The following is a 21,799-nucleotide window of genomic DNA, read 5'->3' on the forward strand; positions in this document are numbered from 1 at the left end:
ACAAACAATCTCCAAATGGATAGCACACTGCATCCATTTCTGCTACAAACAGCATGGGAAACTGCCCTCAAAGGTGGTCAGGACACACTTCACCAGGGCAACCTCCACCTCTGCAGCTTTTCTCAGAGGTGGTCCCCGCCAGGGACATCCTGGAGGCTGCAACTTGGACATCTGTTCATACTTTCACCAAGCATTACCACCTGCCTATCTTCTCCAAATCCAGGGCAGGCTTTGCCACCACAGTCTTGCAGGACATCCTAGCCAGCCCCCCGTCTTCTTGACTGCCTCCACCCTTTTTTCAGCTTTGGGAATCAACCCAAATGTGATGAATGCAACAGTGAAAGATGAAGAACATGGTACAGTTCTGTACACTTACCATAAATGTAGATGTTCAGGTGTATTCACTGTTGCAGTCCTGGTTTCCCTCCCTTCATTCTTGTCTCTCTGTCCATCTCCTTACAGGGAATTTTTGGTGTTTACTTTCTACTGGTGGTGGTCTTCCACCTTAACCTAGCTCCCTATTTGGGGGCTCGTGACAGGGCTAGAAAAACTGATGTAATGGCGTCTGCTGCCTGTTTTTATACCACTGATGACCTGACGTCAGTCCTGGAGCAACAGCTACCGACGCAAAAATACTAAGCCTCTGGTATTCGGGTCAACTGAGGCCTACCCCTGGCAGCATAACCCAAATGTGATGACTGCAACACTCAAATATCTACATTTATGTAAGTGTACACAACTGTACTTTATAGGTTCATAGTTTCATACTAGGCTATCTGCCCGAGGGCATTTACAAGCCTAGCCCATAGTTTTGTGGCTTACGCCACCCCTTTAGTTTGGAGAAACTATGCCCATTATTTTGCTGTGCCTCTGCCGAGCAGTGACACTGAGGTAATCCCTGGGGTATATCTGCGATCTCCCATCCATTGGTCAAGATTCCTCTTGAACAAGGCCAGCGAGGTGCTCTGCCTCACATATACCGGGATTTTGTTCCACAGCATAGGGAGTCTTTGGGTGATGAATCTATCCCTCCAGCACATCCTATTAATAACCGTGTCGAGGTTTAAGTCTCCCGCCCTTGTGGCTCTGAGGGATCTAGATTTTTTGAGGTGAAGCATGTTCATCAAATCTGGGTTTGACATGGCCTTGTATGTCAGGCACAGGTCACCTCTGAGCAAGCGGTAAGCAACTGAATAGAGCTGGAGTTCTTTCAGTCGGGCAGCATAAGACAGATTTTTGAGACCCTTTATCCTTTTGGTGAGGAACTTTTGTGGCCTCTCCAGCTGCTGCAAGTGTCGGGCAGCTGCTGCAAGTGTCGGGTCAGATACATTCTGAATGGGGCATTGTACTCAATCATTGGTCTGATGAGTGATGAGTATAGGGAGACTATGACCTCCCTTGATCTAGATGTGAATCCCTTCATGATAAGGTGGGCAATGTAGAAGGTCTTCCTAACTACTTTAGCAATATGAGTGTCAAATGAAAGGCTACTGTCAACCTGGGTCCCCAGGTCCCTGATAACTTCTTCTGTGCTCAGTGGATTGCCACCTATATGGTAGCTAGGGGTAACCTTGTTTTTCCCGAAGGGTATGACTATGCATTTCTTGGCATTTAACTTTAGGTCATGGCTCTGGCACCAGTTATCCGTTTCTGTGAGACCCTTCTGAAGGATATCTGTGTCAGATGTGTTTTCGACTACGGCGCCCAGTTTGCAGTCATCTGCAAACTTTGTTAGCCATAACCCTCCTGTGTTTGCTTGTACTTCAGAAAAGTAGATGCCAAACAAGAGTGGGCCCAGGACTGAGCCCTGTGGGACACCACTTGTGACAGGCTTTGAGTCTGACATGGCGCCAGCAACTCTGACCCTGTGGGTTCTGTCACTCAGCCAGTTCGCAACCCATCTTGTGATGTATGGGTTTACATTTAAGCTGATGAGTTTTTCAATGATACCCGAGTGGGGTATTGTATCAAGGCCTTCGCCAGGTCGAGGTAGGCTGTATGGACTGCCTTTCCCTCATCAATGGCCTTGGTGACTGTTTCGAAAAAGTCAACCAAGTTTAAAAGGCATGATCTGCCTTTGACAAAGCCAAACTGGGTTGGATCCAAAGTCTGCAAATTCCCTATGTCTTTATTTATGAGATCCATTATGATCCTCTCCATGGCTTTGCAGATAAGGCTTGTCAAGCTAATGGGACGGTAATTTCCAGGGTCGGTGGAGGCACCGCCTTTGTGAAGTGGGACCACAGTCGCTGTGCGCCACTCCCTGGGTATGTATCCGGAGGTGAGACTAAGATTAAACAGTTGTCCTAACTGCGGGTTTAATTCCTTGTTGAGTTCGTGGAGCACACAGCCGGGGACACCATCAGGTCCCATGGATGCTGTGTTTTTTGCCTTGGAGAGCAGTTCTCACCTGGGCGTTAGAGATGTTTGGGGGGCTACAATCATTTGGTATAGATATCTCTCCTTTTGGGGGGGAGGGGGGGGAGAAGTTTGCACTGAACCAGTCAGCCAGTATGTTGGCAATGTCTGTAGGATCAGTAATCTTCACATCATTTTGAACTAATTCTGAGCATATCTGGGAGTTTCCTCCCAGGTTTCTAACATAGCTAAAGAATGCCTTATGATTGTCTTTTGAGTCCTTAGCTATTTTTCTCTCGAAATTTGCTTTGGATGATTTTATGAGAGCTCTTAGCTTTTTACTTATAGTGATCAGCGGTGTCTTACCTTTTAAGGATTTTGCTCTATCTTGTAGTAGCTTCCTCCTTTTGTTGTAGAGTTTGTTTATGGCTGGGGTCCACCAGACTGGACGCTTGCCTTTGGTACAAAGAGTCTTTGTTTTGCTTGGGATTGCCTGATCCATGCAGCCCTGCAGGTGCTGGTAGAAGGCATTTGTAAGTGATTCAGCGGCTTGTGTAATGTTTACTGCCGGCTCGGGGGCCTTAAAGGAGACCACACTAGTCTTTAGAAGTGTGAAGTCGGCTTTTGAGAAGTTCTTTACTGTGGTCTTTTTTATTTCAGGTGGGGGCGGGATGAGGACCTCCAGCGAGATTAGTTTGTGATCTGATCTCACCAGTGAGGGGTATACTTCCGGTGTTGAACATTGTGCTCCCATGTTCGTGATGATGAGATCAAGTATGTTTTCTCCTCTTGTGGGGATGGTGACTAGTTGTTCCATGGCATTTGAGTTTATGAATTCCAGGAACTTTTGGGCTAGAGTGTTTGGGCTTGAGTAGTGTTCCCAGTCTATATTAGGGTAATTGAAGTCACCTAGTATGATGGTGTTCGAGATACATTTATTCCCTCCAGTGTTTTCAGGAAAGCCATGTGAGGTTCCTGAGTTTGCGAGGGTGGCCTGTAACATGCTACAAATTGCAGAGCAGTCTTGCCTATGGTTAATTGCACCTGGATGGTCTCCGATGCATCGTGCGTTGCCACCAATCTTGAGGTGTGGGTGTCCTTGATGAATATGGATACCCCCCCTCCTTTCTTGGTATTGTCCGGATTTTGGGGCGGAACACATGATATGAGGTAAAACCTGATAGTGCTGGGGTGCTCTCAGGAGCCTTGAACCAGGTTTCTGTCACAGCACAGACATCGATGTTCTCCATACTGAGAAGGGCCTCGAGTGCGTGCATTTTGAGGTTGAGACTTCTGGCATTGAGCAGCATTACCCTTAGTTTTTTTCTTTATTGTGTTCTAGGGTGGTAGGTTTAGAATTTGAGCCTTGCCTAAAAAAAGGCACTATGGGGTGGCAAGAGCCTTTGCCAATATCCAGAATCCCAGGGTGACAGGTGCAAGCCGTCCCTTGAAGCAGCGTGGCTTGTCCAGCATGTCATCCCAGGCAGACAGACATTGATCCCCTTTGAATGACACCAGAGTTTAAGCCAATTATTAAAGCTGATCATCTTATCTCTGTATTGTGGCATCATTCTTGGTGAAGGTAGGATACTGCTCAAGGTCAGGGTCATACCTGCCTGGGCTACATAATCAGAGAGCTCCTCAATGTCTCTCTTCTTGTAGTCCAAGGAGGTACGTCTCAGGTCATTTACACCAGCGTGGACAATGACGGAGTTGTACTTGTACCTGCTGTTGAGAGACCTGAGTGCTTGCGTTATGTGGCGGATTCTAGCGCCCGACAGGCAGCTTACTGTGACCTTCTCCTTACTTAGTCTGGTGAGCGGGACGTTAGTGTGTCTGACTATGGAGTCACCAATGACTAGTGTGTCTGGCATTGTGTTTGGCCTTAAGGGCTGTGACTGTTTGACACACTGACTGTGTGGTCTATGTGTTGCAGGTGTTGTGTTCTGAGGTGGTAGTTGTTTGGGTGTCTGCTTTGGTGGCCTCTGCTGTTTTGGTAGATTTTTGATCAGAGCCTCCGAGTATGTCTTTGTGTGTTTGTGTATGATTTGAGGTTGTGATGGTACTATGTGAGACTGGGTCTATAGTGTGTGTGGTTACCTTCTCCTCCTGTCTGGTCTTGCCAGTCCTATGTTGAGAGAGCTCAGCATCCAGTTTGGCCGTATAGTTGCATCTCTCGCATGTATTTGTGTTTTGTGGGAGGAGGAGAGGGTTGTCTGTGTACATGAGGCAATTGTAACATTGCCTTAATATTCCCAGGGTTCACCAGCTGAGCAGGAGAGGACACTAGCAACTGATCCCTCGACATGCTAGAAGCAATAGACAAAAAAACTTAAAAAAAAAGATTCCGGGGGATGTGGGTGACCGAGAAATGAGGTTAGCCTTTTTGGGGTACTATCTATAACAAGAGTGCTGTATCAAGGTGATAAGTACTGTAGGAGCAAGTGCTGGGCTTTACAGATAGAGAATAGTCTACTTTGGAGTCAAGTAGAGATAATCGTTTTAGTTACAGGATACGCTGATTAGATCAGTAGTATAGATCGATGAAGGTAGTTTTAAGGGAAAATTTGAAGAGTGGACTTTAGGTAGCCCGAATAGTTTAAACCTGATTAACCGCCGCTGCCCTAGTGTGCAATGGCGGCAACTCCGCGCTAAAGCGCGCTTTATAGCAGGGGGCTGGAAAAGACAGGAAATGACCCAAAATGGCCAAAAAACTACAAGTTACTGCCTTAAACCACTCCTCTAAGGACAAACAGGCAGCTCAGTACTCCCTACTCTCACTGGTGAGTAAAGAAAGTTCCCCCTGACCAAACAAGGAAAATGGAGAAACACAGAAACCAAGACAAAGCCCAGGGATCAGCAAAATCTGATCTCTGTAACACTAGCTAGGAAAGTATGGAAAACAAAGATATATATTTTTTGTTTTTTTTCAAGATTTTTTTTACAGAAAGGCAGAAAACACAATAAATGCTATATTTTTCGACTAATTGCTATCAAAAGCTAGTACACTTGAGTGTATTAGCCTGTAGTTTAACTTTTAAGCAAAACTTAAACTAGCAAGTGCAGTAAACAGTTTGAGCTTATAAAGACAGTAAAAACAGTGCAAACTTCAATAAAACAAGCAAAAACAGTGGTCGAAGTCACAAAATGTCGAAAAAGCCAAGAAACATACTTAAAATCTGGAAAGGTAGTCTTTTCTGGTCTCTGCTGCTACAGGAACACTGCTGGCCACCACGAGGAGCTGTGCTGAGTTCTCAATAGCTGGAAAAGCGCGCTTTATAGCAGGGGGCTGGAAAAGACAGGAAATGACCCAAAATGGCCAATAAACTACAAGTTACTGCCTTAAACCACTCCTCTAAGGACAAACAGGCAGCTCAGTACTCCCCACTTTCACTGGTGAGTAAAGAAACTTCCCCCTGACCAAACAAGGAAAATGGAGAAACACAGAAACCAAGACAAAGCCGGAATATCCTTCCATGAGGGCCACCCAAGATTCACATAGCTGAAGACCCTGTCTTTGTTATTGAGGAACAAATGGAAAAAAACAGCACCACATATTAAAGTTATGTTCTCAACATAACTATGCAGCTATGTTGTCCATTTTCATTCTTTCCTCAACTCCCCACCCTCCTCCTCCTTTTTTTCATCATCTGGAGTAACCTTGTGGCTATTGTGGAACCCTTTGTTCCAGGTTTGAGCCCCCAGCTCTGATGTTCTTTTCTTGCACTGTATTAGCATCTGTATGGCTGCAAACTTGATCTGAGGTATTCTAGTTAATTGGAGGCATTATGGGTAAAGAGAGAAGCTCGTGAGTTGTATCCAAAAGTTGGATCCAAGGTCGGATCATTGAGGAAGAATGAAAATGGACAATGCAGATGCATGCTTATGGTGAGTACATAACTTTAATTTTAAATGTCATTGTATTGCCATTGGGTAATGCTACCATTTGAAGTCTTGGCCAGTGGTGGTTTTATTCATTTTTTTTAATATGTTATGGGTATCTGTGTGTAAGGAGTAATTGCTTGTATTTTCAGAAAGTGGCTGAACTTTTGAAACTTGGTGAATAATAGACTACAGCAAGAAAGTTGGACAGTTTTGTATAATGTTGGAGTAGCAATAAGAATCACCTCTGTGCCAGAGTTAGTCCTGTCTCTGCTGGGTACCATGAAACCATGATGTGATTGTATTGAACTTGCACTCTTTGAGAATGCACTCATTTGAGCCCTTCCCAAAACTCGGGTGGCAGTAGACCCTTCTGACATTTTCCCTATAGCTAATGTATGTATTCCCTTGGACTACATGGATTGATTATTAGCAGACTTACAATGCATCTTAAAGTATGATATACTTGCAGATGGAACACTGCTTTCAACCCAGTTGCAGTACTTGAACAGCACTGTACATGCTCACTGAGCACGTTTACTTGAGCATCCATGAAGGGCTGCTGGCAGGTACTTCTGTTTCCTAGGAGAGCATTTGAGTGTCCATCACCCACTATTCTTAAGCAAGTTTTATGAGAGTGGCCTCTCATCAGAGGTTATAATCATTTGTCATACTTGTGCAAAGTGAATTTCTTCAGAGATTAGGGCAAATACCACCCTTAAAGACTTTAAGATTTAACTCTGAGAACACATGAAAACTTTCATCATGTCATTGCTTTGGCAGTCCTGATTCAGCACCTTACTTATACTTTACATTATATGTTACAAACATATATAAATTACTACTAACCTGCACAGCTACTTTCACTTTCTTACGTATATGACCACTTACAGGTTATCACTTATCAGCTTGGCCGTTATTCTGTAGATGTTCTTCGTGTTTCACTGTTGCAGTCATTACATTTGGGGTAATCTGCTTGCAGTATCCCTCAGTCGGCCTGATTAACAAAGTCTTGGGTCCTGCGTCAGTTGCTGTCCTTTCTTCCATGACGTCAGGTCGTCAGGGGTATAAAACATGCAGCCGATGCCATTACATCAATCTTTCTTGCCGTGCGGTGCCCAAAGCAGAAGCAGTTCGCAAGTGCCGGTTGGCCAATTCGAGTTTCAGAACCGAAGTCTTCAACTAAAGCTAAGTACTCCGTTGGGGAAACTTTTTCTTGCTCCTTACCGATGTCAGTAAAAGTTAATAATTGCATTACTTGTGGAAAGCAAATACCTCACAAAGATTTTCATTTGTACTGTATTCCTTGCCTAGGCCCTGACCACGACGTATCTTGCTGTCAGTTTTGTGCTTTATTTAATCAGCGCTCTATCCATCGTCTGTATATTTTCACCTCTAAATATTTTGGTTCTCTGTTTAATTATCCAGAAATGTTGTCCGTTAGCCATCCGACTACCGGGATTTCGAAAAACACAAAGATAAAGACAGAGACAGGCCGCTGAGGCGCCAGTACTAAGTGAGGTGCTTTCACAGCCCCTGATACCCGCTACTTCTGACTCGCAGGCCTCTACTGAGACCCATTCGGAGTCTGGTATGCCGCGAGATGCTTCAACTGTGGAACCTGCGGATGTCTCTACCTTGGATGGGTCCAAAGCTGCTGTGCAGGCACTGGCTTCTGGGGGTGTATTCAGGCCTACGGGCTTGCATATTAAACGGATGCCTCCTTCATTTAGGCCAAAATCTCGAATCATGCCTAAGAAACCGATGCCCAGGTCGCATGCTCAGGCCTCTATTCCTAAAAAAACAAATAAGAATGGCTGAAGATCTTATAACTCTAATCAGGGGAAGCCAACCTCCCCCTTCTAAAAGACCTAGGACTGACATTGTTTATGAATCTTCTGACCAGGATTCTGATTTTTCTGATGATCTGGATTTTCCCTTATCTACTTATGAGGATTCTGATGCAGAGGACTCTGTTCCCTCTGCTTCCCCTCCAGAGGTATTTTCTTTTGGTGGGATCTTACATACTTGAAGGGAGCATTTCCACTGGGAAAGCCAGGATTTTTCCGATTCCAAAAAGAGGCTTAGGGATTTCTTACTCCTGCCTCAGCACAGGCCTTTAGCTGTACCTCCTGTACTAGACATTGTTGATGCCTTTTCAGAATCTAGTTTGGCCCCTGATTCTTTGCCTCCTGCTCCCAGAAAACCTGACCGATATTACAGGGTTCCTGATTCAAACAAGTTCTTTTAAAAAAATTCTATTGCGGATCCAGAGACTATTTCACAGGGATACAAGGGCATTAGGCTTCTACTGCTAAAAATCCTACCCCCTCTGATAGAGACTCCAGGGCGCTGGATAGATTGGGTAAGAAGGTTTACACTAATGCAACCTTGGCCATTAGTGCTTTAAACTGCCAATTTCATATGTTAAAGTATTATCAACACGTTATTGCTTAAACAGAAAAATGATGTTAATTCCTGACTGTGCTGAAAATAAAGAATTGCAGGATTTAATGCATTCTGCTGAACAGGTTGGAAAACATACTTTGCATTGTGGATTTGATTCATTAGAGGCCTCTTGCAGGGCTGCTGCTACTGGGTCTGTGCTCAGAAGGCATGCTTGGCTTAAGGAACAATCTTTGCCTGATCATGTTAAAGGTACATTGTTGGATGCTCCCTTAAATCAGGAGTGCCTGTTTGGCAAAAAGGCTGAGGAAGTTCTTAAAAATATGGAAGATAAAGCTAAATCTATGCAAACTGTTAAAGATTTCTTACAAGTTCAGCCTCTTAGATTTAGTAGGCACTGGCCCTCTAAAAATTGGTCCTTTCCAGCTCCTTCCAGGTCTTCTCAAGCCCAACCCAGACACAGCAGAAACCCCAGAGTCCCAAGGGACACGCAAGACTAAGCAGTGGGGGATTTCTGCACCCAAATCAGGGAGTAGTAAGACTCCCCCCTATGGAAAGCTATCTCAATGACTTGCTTTTAATACTTCCAAGCACTTCCCAACTGAATGCTCCTTTTAGTTGGAAAGATTGGTCTGCAGGCCAGAAACTGGGAACTCATTACGCAGGACAAATGACTTTTAAATAGTGTCCCAAGGATACAGATTTCACTTCCACACATTACCAGCACTAAGCGGGTGGCCAGATCTACCCCCAAATCAGTGGGCGGAGGCCCAAAATCAAGTACTCTCTCTCTCTCTTAAGCATGGGGGCTATTCGGTTGGTACCAAAAGAGGAAAAGGGACAAGGTTTCTATTAGAGACTTTTCCTGGTACCCAGAAAAGGCAATACATGGCGCACTATCTTGGACCTTTCTACTCTATACACCTTTCTGGTGATTCCAAAATTCAAAATGCCGACTCTTCACCAGCTGCTTCCTATGCTAGGCAAAGATGCATGTTTGGCAACACTAGACTTAAAAGAAGCATACCTGCACATCTCTTTCAGGGAGTCTTGCAGAAGATACCTACACTTCAAAGCAGGCTACATGCACTATCAGTTCTCTGCACTGCCCTTTGGCTTATCTTCTGCTCCCAGGGTATTCAGAAAGTGCCTAGCTCCAGTCATTGCATTTTGCAGGCAAAGAAATATTTAAATAAACCCATACCTGGATGATTGTCTAATTCAGGCACAAAGCCAGGACATTCTTTTGAATCATCTGGCCTTTATTCCAAGGGTATTGACTTGTCTGGGGTTCACCATAAACGAAAAGAAATCCCACCTGGTACCCTGTCAACAAATTATATTCCTGGGAGCAAGCTTGAATACAACTTCCCAGACAGCTTTCCTCACACCAGAGAAACAGATTCATTTGACAACCTACTTCAAAGTGACCACAAAAACCCAGCTATCTGCAAGGCAAATACTGCAAGCCTTGGGGTTCATGGCCTCCTGCATTCTTCTAATTCCATATGCAAGGCTGCATATGAGGAAAGTACAGTGGTATCTCAAAAGCCTATGGTGTCAACATTCACAGGATCTAGAAGCAAGGATTCCTATCATACCTTGCTTATGCCTAGAGTTCCTTTGGTGGGCAGAGGCCTGCCATCAAAACAGGGGACTACCATTCACATTACCCCCTGCCGCCCAAGACTTAACAGACGCATCAGACTATGCATGGGGGGCCCACCTGGCAGGGAAGTGCAATCAGGGCAAATGGAACCAAAGTCAAATGCACCTGCACATAAATCAAAAGGAAATGTTAGCTGTACAGAATGCTCTGACAGCCTTCAAGGACCACATTTTTCCAGGACAACTAATGGTAAAGACAGACAACACCACTGTCATGTGGTACATAAACAAGCAGGGGGGTACACATTCTTACCCCCTCTGCAGACTAGCCATGGCATTGTGGAACACAGCCTTGAGCTACCAAGTGAATCTACAAGCTCAGTTCCTGCCAGGAAAACTAAATACACTGGCAGACTGACTAAGCAGAAACCTCATGGACCCACAAGAGTGCAAACTTGGAACCAATGATTTTCAGCATGTTGACAAGCAAATGGGGGAGACAAGATATAGACCCGTTTACCTCCCCCCAGAACCATCAACTGGACAAATTTTGCACAAGGATTCCCCACAAGCTAGCGTGGAAAGTAGGTGCTCTATCCTTCAGCTGGAAAAAGCTATCAGTTTATGCCTTTACTCTTTTGCCTCTGATCTCCAAGGTACTACTAAAGATCAAACAGGATAAGCCAAGGACGATTTTAATTGCACCAGACTGGCCTCGCCAACACTGGTACCCACTATTGCGCAGTGTGTCATGCTTGGCTCCATGGCACCTGCCCCAGACTCCTTCCCTGTTGTCTTAACAAGAGAACCAGATTCTGCACCCTCAGCTGCAAACCCTGAACCTAGCAGCCTGGCTAATTACCTAATCTCTCCTTTACCATCCCTCAGTAAATCAGTGATGGATATCATTTTAGAGGCAAGGAGACCTAATACTAGAAAAATCTTATGCTGCAAAATGGAAAAGATTTTGTGCCTGGAGCCAATCTCAAGGAATGAATGCAGCAGTGCCCTGTTTACCTCAGATTCTACAATACTTGACTGAGATGCTTCATAAGGGCTTGTCTTTTTCCTCCATGATAATTTATGCCTCAGCCATTTCAGCTCATTATAGCACAGAGCCTCCCCTCTTCTCTCACCCACTGCTCAAGCAGTTCCTCAGAGGTGCCAAAAATGTAAGGCCACCTAGGAGAGCTCCAACTCCAGCCTGGGATCTTAACTTTGTCTGGGAGAAACTCGCTCTTCTTCCTTTTGAGCCAGCTGCTACTGCAGACTTAAAATGTCTTTTATGGAAAACAGCTTTCCTTTTAGCAATCACGTCTGCAAGAAGGGTATCTGAATTACAGGCCCTTATGGCAGTGGAATCTTTCATCATCTTTCATGCGGACAGGGTGTCCCTCAGGACCCAATACCTCCTTCATGCTCAAAGTGGTATCCAGTGTGGCTCTTAATCAGTGCATTTGCCTACCTTCTTTCCTAACCCAAAGAACAAAGGGGAACAGATACTGCACTCTTTAGATGTGCACAGACAGCTTAGATGCTACATGGCTAGGACTAAACCTCAAAGGAAATCTGAACAACTGCTAGTGGCATTTGCTGCAGGGATAGAGGGGAAAGCTATTTCAAAACAAACCATTTCAAAATGGATAGGCTACTGCATTCATTTCTGCTATAAGCACCATGGAAAACCTATCCCACAGGGCATCAGACCACATTCAACCAGGGCTGCATCTACCTCTGCAGCCTTTCTCAGGGGCGTCCCTACTAGGGACATCCTAGAAGCTGCTACCTGGAGTTCTGTACATACTTTCCCCAAGCAGAACAAAAAAACAAAAAAGATCAGGTACCTTAACCAGGAAACAAGTATCAGTCACAAAATGGTACCAATAGGAGGTGCTGAAATAATCACCGTGCAAAGATGTAGCAGCCACAACAGATTTTTTGCAATAAATCTGTTTGTGGCTGCTACATCTTTGCACTGTGATTATTTCGGCACCTCCTATTGGTACCTTTTTGTGATTGATACTTTCCCCAAGCATTATCATTTGCCAATTTTTCTCTAAATCCAGAGCTGGCTTTGCCACTGCAGTCTTGCAGGGCCTTATAGCTGGTCCTAATTCTATTTAAATTCATCCTCCCAACCTTAGCTTTGTGAATCTACCCAAATGTAATGACTGCAACAGTGAAACACGAAGAACATAGTACAGTTGTGTACACTTACCATAAATGTACATGTTAGAGTGTATTCACTGTTGCAATCCTGCTTACCCTCCCTCCAGCCTCCTTTCTTCTTTTGGCTATACCTCTGCTCTCACTTACTATGCTCAAAAAGCTTTTTGGTGCATTTGCTTTTTTGTTGGAGGTATATCTTTGTATTTGTAGATTTAATTGCTTCCCATTAGGGGGGCATCTGACATCTGGGGCAAGAATAACTGATGTAATGGTGTCGGCTGCATGTTTTATACCCCTGACGACCTGACGTCATGGAAGAAGCGACGGCAACTGACGCAGGACCCAAGACTTTGTTAATCAGGCCGACTGAGGGCTACTGCAAGCAGATAACTCCAAATGTAATGAATGCAACAGTGAATACACTCTAAACATCTACATTTATGGTAAGTGTACACAACTGTACTTTCCTACCACTTAACATTGTTCTAAACACAGTCCATGCACTCTTTTACCCTATCATCATACCCCCATGAATTCCTGATTGCTAGGTCTCCTAGCTCTGTATATTGTGGCCTCACTTACCTTTGTCTTTTATATCCTTCTTGTGGCTTTAAAAGTTAATTCCTGTCATTTTAACATACTCCATCTTTCTGTGCATAGTGGCAATGATCAGTTATAGACTTATCGGCTATTACATTGAGGAGTTGCAAAAAAAAAAAAAAAAAGACATTCAGACTCTCATTTCATCAGTGTTTCTAATTTAGAATGTTTATACAATTTTTTTTCTACTTCATGCCCAGTTAATTTTCATCATATAATTTTATTTGCCTCTGACCTGGGTCATGCCTGAAAATGACCATCAAGCCAAGGCACTGCCCAGTTAAATGTAATTAACACATGCATGCAGACATACTCACTTTGCTTTGGTACAAAGACTGTTTGCCCAGCAGTGACCACTCGTGGCATCCATTAGGGGGATCAGTGATGGGTCTGCTGTTCTCTTCAGTTTATAAATGACCTGCCATGGGATCTACCCTTAACCACATTCTTTATGCAGATGTGGTTTTTACCAGGCCTGGAAATTCAGTAAATGAAGTTTCCAATAAATTTCATCCTGACTTTGAAGTTATTCTGAACTGGCCATCAAAAGCAGAGTATGAATTGCCCATAATTAGCACAATGCTAACACATCCTTAACACGCAGTACTAAAACAATATAGTCTCACTGTCGTGTAAGTAAAGAAAGCAGAGTTGTCCCCAGTCCTAGCCATGTCCGATCTGCTACTTGCTACCTAGGCTGACTAACTATCAAGTGCAGACAATAATTTAAAAATTATTTTTAATGCTGGTTAGGCCTCTATGTAAAAGTACAACTGAAAACTTCTCCAGAACTACTGCAACATGCTGGTTCAGTATAGCAGACAACATTCAGACAGTAAAAAAAACACAAAGCAAACATTCAGACAGTAGAGGACCTGACCACTTGTAAGAAGAAACTCAATTTGTGAAGAAGCAATATGATGAGAATTGTTTCAGATATTCCATTTAATAAGCTATCGATATTTTCAGATGCAGTCTACTAATTTAGTCATGCTCTTATACCATTTGCAGTGAAATATTACGTTTAAAAGTGTTTTAAATGTTCTATGATTTGCACAAATTGCATTTTTTGTTGCCAAGACCTGTTATGGTATGCATGTTCAGCACTGTTTACAACTGTTAGTGACTTGTTTCATTTTTGTATACTGTATTGTGTATATTTTTGTATATTGTTTTTCCTCACTGATTTGTCTACACTGTATATTATTGAATATGATTGCACTTGTATCATCACTGTGTCTGTGCTCTGTAAGCTGACCTCCATATTTTCCCAGGTTGTGGCTGAAGGCAGTCCTCAGACCAGTTCACCTATCTGGTTAACACGTGCAGTAGAGATAAAACATCAATGTCCGTTTATATAAAAATACTTGTCTGCAGTCTTTAAAGAGGTTAGCTAGCATATCAGGGTTTGTATTAGAATGCTAATAATTCTGGCAATGTCCCCAGACTAGTTATGAATGGATTCTTCAGCCTTAAAGAAGTGATTCAGAATTCAGAATTTGTTGCATAACTGAGGAGTTACTTTAAGCATGCATTTTTAAAAGTAAAGATCTCTGTTTTAAAAGCCCTAAAGAAGTGTCTGCTTCTAAGTGTGCTAATCAAGACTATAGGATTTTTAAAATTCTTCAGCCATTTGGGATTCATGGCAGCCACCCTTAAGAGCTCATCAGCTTCTCCTACCCATACATGGCCTACTAAATTCTTCCCAAGCTGTATGGCACTCGTAGCATTCTCCCAACTAGGTGATGTTTAAGGCATAATTCCAGCCTCAAGGATTTTCATTCCTTTGACATTACATACTACACTTCTGCTGTGACCTGCTGCACATTGACCATTGGATATAGGTCAGTGTTAGTGACTTCTCTTAGAAATGTAGGTCAGTATTTGAAACTGGTGTTGCAGATTTTAAAAATCTGTTTGTGCTCCCTTCTGCATGCAGGGTCTCTGCCTCTTGTTCTGAACAATAACCATTGGAATGGTTTATTTATTCAGTTTATTTTGAAATTGCAATTTTTGCTGCACAATAGATCAGTCATGGAGAAGTTGAGTGAGCACCTTTTGATCAGCATTAGTGTTGTCAGCATTTGACGTTTGACTTTTTTGTAACCAAAAAGTATCTGTCATCTAACTCTTGAATTTGTCAGTTTTCAAAATATTTGATGCATAACAGTGCTATAAAAGTCTGTAGTGTACGTTTGCCACAGAAATATGAATCAAGACTTATTCACATAATTGTGTTTTGTTATAGTAATTTAACACTAATGTGTTATCTGGTTGTGTGTACAGTGTGTAGTCGTCATGCATTTGGGATGTGTCCCCTTCCCCTAGTGTGCATAGAGCTTGAGGTGATTGTAAATTATCTTTGCATTCTTCAGAAAATATTGCTTCTGTAATTTTATTGAGGTGAAGTTGGGTCATTTTTTTTGTTGTATGCTTTCCTCATCAGTTACTTTTTTAGCTATATTTCCTTTAGGATAGGGTTGAGTCATCAAGTTAGCTGTCTGTCTTGAACTTTTGTTTTACGTATGCCCAAACATGTATACCCTTTCTGTCCCTGCAGTGTTGTAAATCATTGTATGCGTTTTTAACAAAACATCCTTGTCTGGTACTATTCCTTGCACTGGGCACTGACCTAGATTTCTTGGAACCATAGGTTCATAGGTTTATACTAGGCTATCTGCCCTAAGGCATTTATAAGCCTAGCCCAAATTTTTGTGGCTTACGCCACCCCTTATATGAAAAAATACTGTGCCCATTAGTTTGTTGTGCCTTTGTCCAGCAGTGACACAGAGATGATTCCCGGGATAAACCTACGATCTCCCATCCACAGGTCAAGATTTCTCTTGAACAGAGCCAGCGAGGTGCTCTGCCTCACATGGACTGGGATTTTATTCCACAGCATAGGGAGTCTGAGTGATAAATCTATCCCTCCAGCACGTCCTATTTATATCCGTGCTAAGGTTTAAGTCGCTTGCTCTAGTGATTTTGGTGGATTTGGATTTTTTGAGGTGGAGCATGTCCATTAATTCCGGGTTGGACATGGCCTTGTATGTCAGGCACATGTCACCTCTGAGCAGACTGTATGCAACTGAATAGAGCTGGAGTTTCTTCAATCTGGCAGCATATGACAGATTTTGGAGTCCCTTTATCCTTTTGGTGAGGAACTTTTGGGGTCTCTCCAATTGCTGTAGATGTCGGGTGCGATACATCCCGAATGGGGCATTGTACTCTATCATTGGTCTGATAAGTGAAGAGTACAGGGGAACAATGACCTCACTAGATCTGGATGTGAATCCTTCATGATCAGGTGGGCAATGTAGAAGGTCTTTCTAACCACTTTAGCAACGTGAGTGTCAAAAGAAAGGCCACTGTCAACCTGGGTCCCCAGGTCCCTGATAACCTCTTCTGTGCTTAGTGGATTGCCACCTATATGGTAGCTTGGGGTTACCTTGTTTTTCCCGAAGGGTATGACTATACATTTTTTGGCGTTTAACTTCAGGCCATGGCTCTGGCACCAGCTATCTGTTTCCGTGAGTCCCTTCTGAAGGATATCCGTGTCCGATGCACTTTCCACTATGGCCCAGTTTGCAGTCGTCTGCAAACTTTGTCAGCCAAAGTCCTCCCATGTTGGCCTGTACTTCTGAGAAGTAGATACCGAACAATAGGGGGCCAAGGACCGAGCCCTGTGGGACACCGCTTGTGACCGGCTTGGAGTCTGACATGGCGCCAGCAACTCTAACCCTGTGGGTTCTGTCCTTAAGCCAGTTTGCAACCCATCTTGTGACATATGGGTTTACATTTAAGCTGGTAAGTTTTTCTACAATACCCGAGTGGGGTATTGTGTCGAAGGCCTTTGCAAGGTCAAGGTAGGCTGTATGGATTGCCTTTCCCTCATCAATGGCCTTGGTGACTGTTTCGAAGAAGTCGACCAAGTTCAGAAGGCATGATCTGCCCTTGACGAAGCCAAACTGGGTCAGGTCCAATGTCTGCAAGTCCCCTATATCTTTGTTTGTGAGCTCCATTATGATCCTCTCCATAGCTTTGCAGACTAGACTTGTTAAGCTTATGGGGCGGTAATTACCAGGGTCCGTAGAGGCACCGCCTTTGTGGAGTGGGACCACAGTTGCCGTACGCCACTCCTTGGGCACGTATCCTGTGGTAAGGCTGAGATTAAACAAATCCTTATGTGCGGGTTTAATTCCTCATTTAGCTCGTGTAGCACACAGCCGGGGACACCATCCGGTCCCATTGATGCTGTGTTTTTAGCTTTAGAGAGAGCAGCTTTCACCTGTGCATTTGAGATGTCTGGGAGGCTACACTCTGCTGGGATAGTTATCTCTCCTTTAGGGGGGGAGAGTGGGGTGAAGTTTGCACTGAACCTGTCTGCCAGTATGTTGGCAATGTCTGTGGGTTCAGTGATTTTTGTATCATTTTGGACTAATTCTGAGCATATCTGGGAGTTTCCACCCAGGTTCCTAACATAGCTGAAAAAGGCCTTATGATTGTCCTTTGAATCCATGGCAGTTTTTCTCTCAAAATTGGCCTTAGTTGATTTTATGAGTGCTCATATTTTTTTACTAATAATGATCAGGGGTGACTTCCCTTTTATGGATTTTGTTCTATCATGTAATAGCTTTCTCCTCTTATTGTAAAGTTTGTTAATGGCTGGGGTCCACCAGACTGGACGTTTGCCCTTTGTGGAAAGAGTCTTGGTTTTATTTGGGATTGCCTGATCCATGCAGTCCTGGAGGTGTTCATAGAAGGCATTTGTAAGGGCTTCCGCAGCTTGGGTTGTGGTTTCCACTGGCTCAGGGGCCTTGAAGGATACCACACCAGTCTTGAGTAGTGTGAAGTTTGCTTTAGAGAGACCATATAGATCTGACATATCCAGGAAGCAATATGAATATAGTGTTTAAGTTTCAGTCTTGCAATCTTTGATTTCTTGGTCCACAAAATCTGAATTTACTGTTGAGAAGCATTTGGGTTTGAAGACCTTATGAAAATACACTGAATTCTACAGTTTGCAGATTATCATGTGCAGTGTTAGGGGCATTTTGAAGACTGTATGCAGTTCTGGTAGCGGAGTCTGAATCGCAGTGAAATAACTGAATTAGTGTAAGATCAGCAGTGTAAGGCCCCTCCTGATAGCAGACTGGAGTATGTACCCAAGGCTAAAGGCTGAGAACTTTTGTTCACTGAGAAACATAAAGTAGATAGTAACAAAATACTGGAGCAAGAGGATAAAAATCATGCAGAGTATATTTCAAGACTGGTAAAATGTTGACCGATTTCCCATAAGTCCTTGTGTGAGTGCGAAGACATAAACAGAAGTTAGAATGAGTAACTAAGCCATTATTGAAGCAGTAAAGTACGCAGGTGCAAATTCTTAAGGCCGGAAAAAGCAGCAGTTTAGATGGGCCTAGTAGTCAGACTAACCAGCATAGCTTCTTTTTGAGAAAATTAGCAGGTCAGACATACCAGCAGCTCCATTTTTATATCTGCTGAATATTTGTCATTCGTCAGTAACTGCAAGCCGATTGTGGAACTCTTACATGTGTACAGCGCTAATCTGTATGAATCTGATTTGGTAGTTGATAAACGTTCAAAGGCAGATCATTGGTTAAACTTGGTTGGTACATCATTATTCATGAATTTTCTTTGAACTGCCACTGCTTGTTGCACAAACATGTGTAGGACAGCAGACTGCTAACAAAAATGTTTTCAATTTGAAAATAAAAATTAAATTAAAACTTTTTCCTTCATAGATTTTACGGCTGACGGACAACTATACTCCCGAATTGTCTGAATACAAGGTACTGTAATGTTGAAGCACTTTGGTTTTGAGTATGAAACTTGATTTTTTTTTTAGTTGACTGGTGGTTGAGAATACTTCATGGCTGATATTTTTTTCTAATCCATTCTGACATTAGAAATGTTTGTGTGAAAGAAATTGCTATAACAGAATTTAGATGCTGATTTCCCCCATTCCTGTCTGTGCACATCCTTACATTTGTGTAGTGGCATTCTCAAACTTCCAGATGGGTTCAGCAGTTAAGTGTCCCCTTAGTTTGGTTTGTGGTTGCTGGTTACTTGGCCCCCTACCTGTCAATTATGTAGACTGTAGAGGAGCAAGTAGTGCGATCTCCATCATCTCAAGGGCATAGCCGGCTTTAGGCACCAGTGAACCCTGTGGTCGCTGGGGGCCCCCTGTTCTTGGGGGGGGGGCAACCACTGCAAGTTATCTTGTCTTGATATTTTGTAACCTGTCTGTCAAACCAGCAAAAGCTAGTACAGGAATCTTGCATATTTAATAAACTAAGTGGGTAATGCCTCTTATTTATATCGCCTCTAAAATTCAAAGGTATCGCTGGGTATAGTAACAATGTTTCATCAAGCAACAGCTTTCACAATTCCATTAAATATTTTACCACTGACATAGTGCCTTTGGCTTAGTTAAACCCTGCAGGTGGACATTCTCTCCACTAAAACTAACGACGTATCCAGCTTTAGGTACCTGCAATACTCACGGCTGCAAGAGCCCCCCAAGTCATCCTTGACTGCGTGGGGGCCTCACAAAAGCTGTGGCTGATTGGGGAAAAATAAGGAGGAAAAAAATGTATTCATTTCCTGATTAGCTTGTTTAACCTGAACAGGGCTATGTTATGACTCTAGCATAATAAAGCTGGTAATGAACATAGGAAAGGTAAGCACTAGAGAGATAATCAGCCCAGCGTGACTGATCTCCGTACATACCTTCGAGTTTAACAGCTGATGCTTCTGATCTTTAGGGATGGTTTTCTTGTACAGGGAGTTTTATAAATACTGGCTGAAGAGCAGATACTATAACTCCCAACTTCTTTGCTGAAGAGTTCAGCACAATACCAATAATACCAGAATAAAGGCTCAAAATCAGGAACAAGTTTTAAATATTACTCTAATTCAATTAAAAATTAGTAGAGTAACACATTTTGCATAAACATACATTTTTTTTGCTCAAAAAGTATAAAACTCTGATGTCTAGATTTATTGACACTAGTCCTGAATGATTCACAAGCAAATCAAACTTTTTATGAAGGACAGAACAAAATTAGGAACGAAATCAGGGACAGTGACAGGTTTGCATTACCCCTCATTGAGGTAAATAAAAGTGACTTACACCTGCCACTGTTTAACTGCTAAATAGCAGTCACTGATTTGGTGTGCCAGTACCAGTAGTACAAAAGTAGTATTCCTAGTGTTTGTGTGTGTGTGTGTGTGTGTGTGTGTGTGTGTGTGTGTGTGTATATATAAAGTATCAGTGATTTTTATCTGTGTGCACACACCCAGTAATGCCAGGACACGCATCATTTTTCTGGGTATAAGTAAAAGATGTAGCTAACACGTAATTATATTTTAAAAGTGAGGTGTAAAATATGTCACAGAAGATCTAAGTGTTTAAATGTTCTAAGAATCTGGGGACGCTCACTCCCCAGATTATATAAATGGATACAGGGGGCTGACTTAATCATGCTTGATTTTGTTGGGGCCCAACAATTGCTGTTGCTGGTTGGGAAAAGTGAGGAGAAAAATGTATTAATTTTCTGGTTATGCTCTTTAACTGAACAGGCTGTGATATGACCCTGTTAGGATAAAGCTGATAATGGCCTCTGCCTTCAACTGCAAGCATCCAGCCCTGCTTGGATGTGTGTGTACAGGAAGCTGCTGTAGGTTATATATGTGTGTGTGTGGGGGGGGGGGGGGGGACTGTCAAAGGCAGCTACTTGTATGCATTCTTGAAGTGTGGTCATTACTTTCTTTTACTTTTCTCACAGACCTCAACCTCAGAGGTGTACAAAGAAGGTTACTATGGCTTGTGTAGGGGTAGGGTACTGTCTAGGAACAACAAAGTAGAATGCATTACTGCAGTCATTATTTGTTTCACTTTCCTCACAATCACACTTCAGGAATGAATACAAGTATCTGCCTTTGACAGTTTGGGGTGAGGAGGCATGCTTATGTTATATGTATGTCTGCAGCGACTTGAAATACATGATTGGCAATTTGAACCTTTGCTTTCATCCCAGCCTAAAACCAGAGCAATGCTTAGGCAGTCTTTTTTTTTGTGTGTGTGTGTGTGTGTGGTTAGGGAGGCAGGCAGTTCCCAGATAAGACTTGTGCATCCGGGCAACTAGTTTGTTAGTTTATCGTTGCTATAATTTTGTCATCTTTGAACAGTGACTCTTGGGTACAACTTATGTCTTTCTTGAAAGAAAAAAAAATAACACTGAAGTTCTTTTCTTACTCATGTTTTTTTTTTTTTATTTATGTCACCACTGGATTAAACGGCTGGGAAAATGCTCTAAAATAATCCCAGAACATCTATAATCCTATGGCTTCTTGGGCCCTGGCTTATTTGACTTAATTCCTAAATGGTTATTACTGTGCTATCTTGGTCAGGAAATATGTGTTGAAAAGATGCAAGGAAAGCTAAAGCTGTACAGCAACACAATTTCTTTCCTCAGTCATAATTTCTGTTCAAGTAATCATTGGTTGAAAAAATTGTGTAAAAAGAAAAAATCTTTAAAATGCACTTCAGAGCATATAGGGAGTTATGGCTTCTTGAAAAAGCTGAAGAGCAAGGCAAAATGAGAGAAAATGAGGAAAAAAGTAGTGTGCATAGTATGGGGAGCCCAAGATTCGGGGAAAACAGGGGAAGACTGGAGGGTATGTTTGTATACGGGGGGGGGGCTGAAACAGTTGGTCTATGGTGCCATTTCACCTAAATCCAGACCTGTGT

General features: G+C 42.9%; 1 protein-coding gene across 1 annotated transcript in view; it reads left to right on the top strand.

Moving 5' to 3' along the window:
• COIL (coilin) overlaps positions 1 to 21,799 on the top strand; it is a 410,595-nt gene that overhangs the window by 126,272 nt on the left and 262,524 nt on the right. The window contains exon 4 of the mRNA XM_044068096.1: positions 18,789 to 18,836. Coding sequence (XP_043924031.1) covers positions 18,789 to 18,836 — 48 coding nt within the window. The remainder of the gene's footprint in view (positions 1 to 18,788; positions 18,837 to 21,799) is intronic.

The sequence above is a fragment of the Protopterus annectens genome, chromosome 4.part0 (assembly GCF_019279795.1).
Source record: "Protopterus annectens isolate FY-2018-M chromosome 4.part0, PAN1.0, whole genome shotgun sequence".
Lineage (NCBI taxonomy): Eukaryota > Metazoa > Chordata > Ceratodontiformes > Protopteridae > Protopterus > Protopterus annectens.